Source organism: Jaculus jaculus, chromosome 5 (assembly GCF_020740685.1).
Source record: "Jaculus jaculus isolate mJacJac1 chromosome 5, mJacJac1.mat.Y.cur, whole genome shotgun sequence".
Taxonomy (NCBI): domain Eukaryota; kingdom Metazoa; phylum Chordata; class Mammalia; order Rodentia; family Dipodidae; genus Jaculus; species Jaculus jaculus.
In genome coordinates, this window is record NC_059106.1 from 102,225,605 (window position 1) to 102,233,698 (window position 8,094).

The window sequence follows — 8,094 nt, forward strand, 5'->3', positions numbered from 1 at the left end:
TCTATAGTGACTGAATAACTCATCAGTCATCATAAAAGTACATTACTATAACTCTACATTATGACCTATATGCTTAGTAAATATTGTTAAAATAGGATTATGGCCAATCAAACCTCAGGGAAGTTAGTATAAATTGATCAACAGAGTGATTGTAACTTCAAATCAGCTTCTTTGATCAGCTTCTCACTCCATCTTTAGCAGAATGAAAGCCTCCCCTTTCACTCTATTTCTGTTCTCTGTTCTGTTTGCTATCTCAGAAGTGAGGAGCAAGGAGATAGTAAAACTCTGTGGTCTGGAGTACATGAGGACAGCCATTTATATCTGTGCCAGCTCCAGGTGGAGGAGGCAGCTGGAACAGCTTGAGGAGTCTCCACACAATGAGCAAGGTAACTCAACTCATCTGTTCCTTCCTCCTCCTCCCCCTTTAACATACCCTTCTTAAAACTTTTTTCAAATTGCCTTTTTAGTAACTATTTATCTAAGAATTACTGAGTCAATGATATATCAAGACTGGGAATTAATTATCAAAATAAACTGGGTTTGACTTAGGCAAAGGGTGAGTGTGCTACATGTCAGAAAAGAACTTCATATCCTTGGTCATCTGTTTGAAATTATCACTGCATGGCAACTTCAGTAAGTAGGTGCTATGGAGGATATAGAGAAGCAAGGAGTCCACGCAGGGATAATTACAGAATGAAATATCCTATAGTCCAGGTCTTTGTTAAATAATGGTGGACGCAAGGAATCTTGCTTTAATTGATTGCTTACTTAATACCAGTTTCATGTCTAATATTTTATCCAGCTTTCAGACAAAGATCTTGTAAAGTAAGTAATGTTACAACCATTTACCATTTTATCAAGGAGGAAACTGGCAGTGTGGCTAGAAAGCAAACCAGGTCTACCTGGATTCAAGAGCTAAAACCCCACATGAAGAGAAGGTGTGTCATTTCAGAAATCTGGTTCAATTCCAAGAGTAGGACATGGTTGCTGCCTTCTTTCTTCTAAGGTGTTGCTATTCTTCTGTCTTTCTTTTAGCCAAGAGAAGAAACTACTTCCAGCTCCAAAACAGACATGAGGCTTCTAAGGAAAACATGGTGCACAACCTTCACTCCATGGAATTCTCAAGAGATGAGCACATTCCAAATGGACAGAAGGCCTTGGAAGGGCTTTGGGAGTCCAAGAGGCATTCTATGATGTCAAGACAAGACCTACAAACCCTGTGCTGCATGCATGGCTGCTCCATGACTGACCTTAGTGCTCTTTGTTAAAGGCCATCACCCATGCAGATTTTTGCTTATATTTAAATAGTGTGCTGCTATTGGCTATGACACTCAAATTCTATAAGCCTTTCTTTTCTACAAGGTGGATATGAAGGTTAAGGCCACAGGAAAGTCTCTTTTCTCCCAAATGAAACTACATTTCCTTTTGAGTGATAATGCTTTGAAATTTCAAGTTCTGTGGAAAATTGCAATAAAAATGCCATAAACTAAGCCCATTGTGACTGTTTTGTGCAAAAAATTGTAGATAACAGCACTGCATGACTTTGCCCTGGGAGATATGTACACATGTCTATCCACCCCAGATTGGATTTAACCGTCAACATGAGTACAGGGGGAGCACATGAAAAGAAGTGGAGATGGTGGGATGCAACATAACCTTAAAAAATTTTGGCTCTGGCCTGTAACTCTAAGTACCAGAAATCAGTGCTACCCACATTGAACTGTTGATCAGACAGACCTATAAGGTCCCCAAAATATTGCAGGCCCCTATCAAAGCACTTGATTACCTGCCTGAGGTAAAAGGTAAGACCCTATTGCTGAAGACATCATATGTTGCTGTCACAGAACATGGAGAGACCTGACAGAAGAGAGCCAATTCCCAGAGAGCCCATATAGTTCTGGAAAGCACTACATAAGTTACTGGGGGAAAGTGGCCAACAATAGTATGAGCAAGCAGGGGTCTAAGCTTCTTAGAATCAACCAGCCTGACAAGTACACACCAGTGCAATGGTGGCACACAGCCTTGGTGGGTAACTAATGGCTTTCCGATTGGCTAAGAGATCTGAAAGGAACCCATATATGGAACTGGGTACCAGGTATGATTCCTGTGGAGACAAAGAATATGCTCTCCAATGTCAAGCTCCAATTAGATTTTGCCTAAAAGAGGGGCTGCATCCATCAAACTCTCCTGGATTAATAATGCTTATCCAATTTGACCTATGCTGACTTTACTCTTCACTAGAGAATATGCTTTTCTTTTTCAGAAGATAGTGAGAGCCAAGGAGATAAATCACCCCTCACATTTCAGTCAAAGCCCAGGTTAAACCACAGAAGAATTGGGGAGATCAGCAAGACTGCTGCTTCCATGTTGAGCCTAACAATCAGTACCAGGGTGAAGGAGACAAGCTCCGAGAATACTTAACACATACCAAAGCAGAGACCCCAAAGTTCCTAAGAGCTCATCACTGAAGTAGACTTAAAACACACCCACCAAGGCATTGCCTCCCTCCAATAACTGATTCTGCTCCAAGAATGCATAACTGGCAACTCCATGGGGAATACCTGCAACCCCACTGAGGAAGGCCCCAGTGGAATGGGGACAGGAAGGGGGGGAAAGATGGTATCAATATATGATGTAACCGTGCAAAATATGTTGTTAATTAAAAAAAAAAAATAAGATAAAAGGGGCTGGAGAGATGTCTTAAGGTTAAGCTTGCTTGCCTGCAAAGCCTAAGGATCCATGTTCACTTTCTCTCTAGATTCCATGTATTCCAGATGTGCAAAGGTGATGCAAGTGCGAGTTTGCACATGCACATCAGGTGGCACAAGCGTCTGGAGTTTGATTACAGTGGCTAAGGCCTTGGCATGCCAGTTCTCTCTCCCTCCCTCTCTCTCTCTCTCTCTCTCTCTCTCTCTCTTGCTCTATCTCTAAAAAGAAAAACTAAATAAAACAAAATTGAAAAAAGAAAGAAAAAATAAAGGACAGAAACAGATATAGACAATCAAAGCATCTTAGGACGAATGAAGAGGCAGATGGGTCACTAGAAATTTCTATAGGTTACAGTGATGATTACATGTTGCCTTTGGTCTGGTGACAGAAAGCTGACCTTATTGTCTTGTCCTAGCTGGGGTCATCTCTTCTAGCTGTTGCAGGAGTCTGCTGTATCTGGGATGGGAGAAGAATTGTATAGCAGTGTGTCTGGTTCCCCCATAGGTATGATCTGTAATCTAACATTATAGCCATTTTACTTAAGAAATGACTTTATGGAATAGTAATTAGAGAGAGGTAGAATTTATGGTATCAACCTCAGTTCTGGCTGATATGCGAAACTAACCCTAAATTGGTTATCAGCAGCCAGAATGGCTGAGGAAACAATGGGCATAAGAATTCCAGCAAAGGCTCAGGAAATTGTCACTCATTTCAGAGAGAGACAGACTCCACGTGTGTGCGTGTGTACATGAGTGTGTACGTGTGTTGACACCCACCGCGAGGAGAAGCAGCAGCCCTTAGGACCCCTATGCAGCCTGGTATGGAGAGAAGCAAGGACCGGACTCAGACGTTGCTGCCTGCGGGCCAAGTGAGTGCCCCCGGGGGGTTAAACCCAGGAAGCTAGAGTAGTTGAGAGGATAAGGAAAAGGGAATTGGCTTAATTAACATGTGTGAAGTGTGAATAAAGTGCGTAAACTAAATTTATATAATCTGCCTCTTGCCTAATGGCATAGTCAGTAGGATGAGTTAAGGTGGAACTAAATTACATGCTTCTCACAGTGTAATTGGCATAAGGCAAACCACTACACCGGCCATAGGCAGTTTCCTGAAGAGGTTTCTCATTACCCCTCCATCACGGTCCTCCAAAGACACGGGCGGTAGCTAGCCACTAGTTGGCGCTATTGTCCAAAGAGCAGGCGCTGGAACTTGTGCGGAGAAGGGTTCGAGTCACCTAGAAGGAAGAAAAGTGTGTGAGTGCCGCCCAGGGAAGTGCACAGATGCCACAACTACGTGGACGCAGGGGGCCACCCTCAATGAGAGGCTGGACTCCTACAATGGTGCGAGCTGAAAGGTCCTAAGACTGGGTAGCTGGAGCGTGCCCACGGCACTCATGCAGGAACAAGTGTCATAAGAGAAATTGGTTTGCAAAAAGCATATTCAGATTGGCTGAAAGAAAATTGGAAACTCTAACCTCAGAGGTATATAGTACAAACCCCTGTAGCTGGGATTTCAGGCAGGGCAGAAGTACGTGAAGTTCTTATTTAGCCTTGCCACAAAATGTACCCTAAAGGTGTACAGAAAGAAAGGGGCTTAAGCCACAGTTAGAATGGAGAGAAAAAAAAAAGTCCAAGAAAAACTACCTAGGTATGAGAAAGGGACTAAGATAGAAATTCCACTCCACAAGCCAGAGGTTGTAGAACCAATCATAGCTTGAGCTGAGTAAAAAGAAATACCGTCATTTTGTGTAAAATTATAAATGATATTGAAGAAGACAGAACGAAAGGGAAACGACTGGGCAGACAAGTGTTAGAAAGATGTAAAAATAACCCATTCTTGAAGGATGTCATTGAAGAATGGGAAGGGGACAAAACCACCGCAGCTGGCCTACCAATTTCCCCATAAAGTGGTGAGTACTCCCTGCAGAGCTGCTTGAGGACTGGAAACGGAAGTAGAACAAATAGTGGAAACTGGAAATTTGACTAGGGTGGAATTACAAACATGTAGGCAAGAGTTTGCTCAAAAAGCAGAAAAAAGATGTCACTTATGTAACTAGAATTTGGTGGAAAGGCAATGACACGTTAATTCTGACAGCAGACGAATTGCGTAGCCTGGCCGGCATAGTGGAAAACCCACATATTCATGAAAGTCTTAGCACGATCCTTGAGGAGCACGCTGGGGATAAGCAATCGTTGTTTGTTGGGTAGCGTTTGCGTGGGCCCGTGCCTTCCCCTACTTAAATTTTGCAGTTTTTGAGGCTGAGGGACAGTGGAGGACTATGAAGGAAGCCATGGAGCTATGTCGCAAGTTAGGGATTTTACTCAAAACTTATAATATGAGGATAATTACCCCATAGTCGGCACCATTCACGCCAGGAATGAAGAAAATAGTGATAAAGGGGGAACCTCAGTATATGAGGATGACCCTGTCTACAGCCCAGACTATAGACACCGCTATTGAGTTCTTTAAACAGACAAGGTAATTAGAAACCAATAAGGTGACCTTAAGTGCTAAACCTACAAAGGCAAGAGCCTCTTTTACGGTACAGGAGCGCCATCTAATGGCGTGGATAGCACCCCGACCTCGAGCGCGCAAATGTCCCAGATGTAATCAACATTTCTGCAAGTGCAGGAGAGAAAAAAACGGGCAGAGCCCCTGGGGACGCCGCGGGGTTTTCAAGAACATCAGGCCGTTTGGAGACCACCATCCTCGAGAGGAGGTGGGACACTTGTTATCAGACAGACCCAGCAGGCAAGGGCCACAGACGCCCCTGCGGCCCAACATGGGGAATCCAAGGGGTCCACAAGGGACCTTCGCCCCTATGCGCAGCTATGCTGCGAGATAAGAAGTGATCTTCACTACTTCACTTTTCTGGTGGACACGCGGAGCCAGATCACAATACTAACTAGTATGCCAGCCCGGGAAACTGGCAAAGAAGTAGAAACTGAAGGCGTCCACCAAACTAGCATGAGAGCTCCCATAGAAAGAATAATTTTTGAAGTGTTTGATACTAATATACCTTGTAATGCTGTTTTTATAACAGCTACAATAGACATATCAGGTATGGGTATGATAAATATAATTTCCCCTCAATTGATACATATAAGCGGTTAAAGGAAGCCAGTTGCAGTACTGAGCACTGTTCACCTGCCACCAGTGAAACTGCCAAGGGTCCCTCCATCTTTTACTAAACAGTATCCACTGATAGGAGGGCATGATGAAATAACTGAGAATGTGAAGAAACTCTTAGAGGAAGGCATTACTGAATGCACCCAATCCTTTTCATATAATAGTTCAGTATGGCCAGTGAGGAAGCCTAATGGGCAATACAGGTTCACAGTGGATTATAAAAACTTAAATGCCAAGACTCCAGCCATGCCTGGGAATTTACCTGAGGTGGAGGAAATTTTTAACAAAATCAGAAATTTCAATGTGCGATACTTCGCAACGGAGGATTTGTCATATATGTTCTTTAGCATTCCTCTGTGTCCTAGTAGTAAAGAATATACTACATTCCCATGGCAAAATAAACAGTACCAGTTTACTAGAGTCCCATAGGGATATCGCAACAGCCCAATCATTGCACACGTCAGCCTGCAGTGGAGCCTAAATAAGGTGAATCATCTACCTAATATCCTGACATTGTCTTATGTGGATGATATAATTGTGGGCATGCCAAGGAGAAAGTTCAGGAAGTGTTAGACGCACTAATAAAAACTTTGAAGGAGGATGGATGGACAATTAATAATGAAAAAGTCCAGCCCCCAGACACTAGTGTCAAATTCTTAGGAATAATTTGAAGCAGTGAGGACCTCATGATTCCCTCTGGTATTATCAATAAAATTGCTAATTTAAAACCACCTGAAAGTAAAACACAGATGCAGCATTTAATTGGATTACTTGGATATTGGCACCTTCATATATCATATTTGCAATTAATATTGAAGCCACTATATAATGTCACTAGAAAGGCTGCTGACTTCCAGAGGGGAGAATAGCAACAACAAGCTTTTGATCAAGTGTGTGCATATATATCTGAGTTTAGTCAACTATTTACTATACAACCTGAGGATGTTACATATATGGATATACTGTTTATGAACAATTATAATAACTGGAGCATTTTTTACAAAAGACCCACAGGGAATTAGACGACCAGTAGCATTCTATTGCAAAAGGTTCCCATTTTCAGAGAATAAGTATTCCTTTTTTGAAAAACCTGGTGTGGACCCCGTATGAGGCGTTGAGGACATATAGCCCCCATGTCCAGGATCAATTCCTTATAGTCAGAACCCCAGTGCCCCTGCTGGAATGGGTGCTCATGCCAGGCAAAGCCTTGGTTGGAATGAAAACAGAGCTGAAGGTATTGCAGTGGAAATGGTACCTTCAGGCATTTATGGGGAACCATGTGGTGTCAGCAAAAGGGGAAATGCCTTGCTGGGTAGAACAGGTGGCACAATTGCCTCTTATATCCATGCCATCATCCATCGTGGATGCCCCTTCCTGAAATGAGGCATCTATTGAACATGGGGGACAACCACATGGGACCCCACCAAGTGAATGTGTGTTTCACATCCACAAACATGGCCACAAGCTGCTATGGAAATCTGTAGCCTGGAGACCATCTGACAGGCATATCCTGATGGATGACGGGGTGGCAAAATCCACCAAGCATGCAGAAGTACACACTGCCCTACTGACATTATGTCAGTCAGCAAAAGAAGGAAAGCGGTTGATCCACATTTACTCTGACTCATGGTGCCTGGTCAATGGAATAGCTCTCTGGTCAGCTAAAAGGAAACAAACTAATTGGAAGATCAATGGCAGGGGTATTTGGTCTAAGGAAGATTGAGTAGAGATTAGTTAATTAGCAGAGAGTATAAAAATCTTTACAACACATGTGTACACACACGCACAGGTCAGCAAGACACCACTAGCATTCATAACAGTAAAGCAGACCAGTTAGCTCAAATTATGACTCTTTTTTTTTTTAATTTTTTATTTATTTATTTGAGAGCGACAGACACAGAGAGAAAGACAGATAGAGGGAGAGAGAGAGAATGGGCACGCCAGGGCTTCCAGCCTCTGCAAACGAACTCCAGACGCGTGCGCCCCCTTGTGCATCTGGCTAACGTGGGACCTGGGGAACCGAGCCTCGAACCGGGGTCCTTAGGCTTCACAGGCAAGCGCTTAACCGCTAAGCCATCTCTCCAGCCCAAATTATGACTCTTAAGAATTACAAATAGCGCTGGAGAGATGGCTTAGTGGTTAAGTGCTTGCCTGTGAAGACTAAGGACCCCGGTTCAAGGCTTAATTCCCCAGGACCCACTTTAGCCAGATGCACAAGGGGGCACAGGTGTTTGAAGTTCATTTGCAGTGGCTGGAAGC

At 43.3% G+C, this 8,094-nt stretch overlaps 1 protein-coding gene across 1 annotated transcript; it reads left to right on the forward strand.

The window, feature by feature from the left end:
- The first annotated feature begins 202 nt into the window (after positions 1-202).
- Insl5 (insulin like 5) lies at positions 203-1,268 on the forward strand. Its single transcript, XM_004661729.1, has 2 exons — positions 203-386; positions 1,036-1,268. The coding sequence occupies exons 1-2, from the start codon at positions 203-205 to the stop codon at positions 1,266-1,268; spliced, it is 417 nt and encodes a 138-aa protein (XP_004661786.1).
- The last annotated feature ends 6,826 nt before the right edge of the window (positions 1,269-8,094 follow it).

What these genes read in the sequence shown, in the direction of transcription:
- Insl5 (XM_004661729.1), top strand. Translation starts at nt 203, where the DNA reads ATGAAAGCCTCCCCTTTCACTCTATTTCTGTTCTCTGTTCTGTTTGCT. An exon ending in GTCTCCACACAATGAGCAAG is followed by an intron (nt 387 to 1,035) that starts GTAACTCAACTC and finishes TCTTTCTTTTAG; the next exon opens with CCAAGAGAAGAAACTACTTC.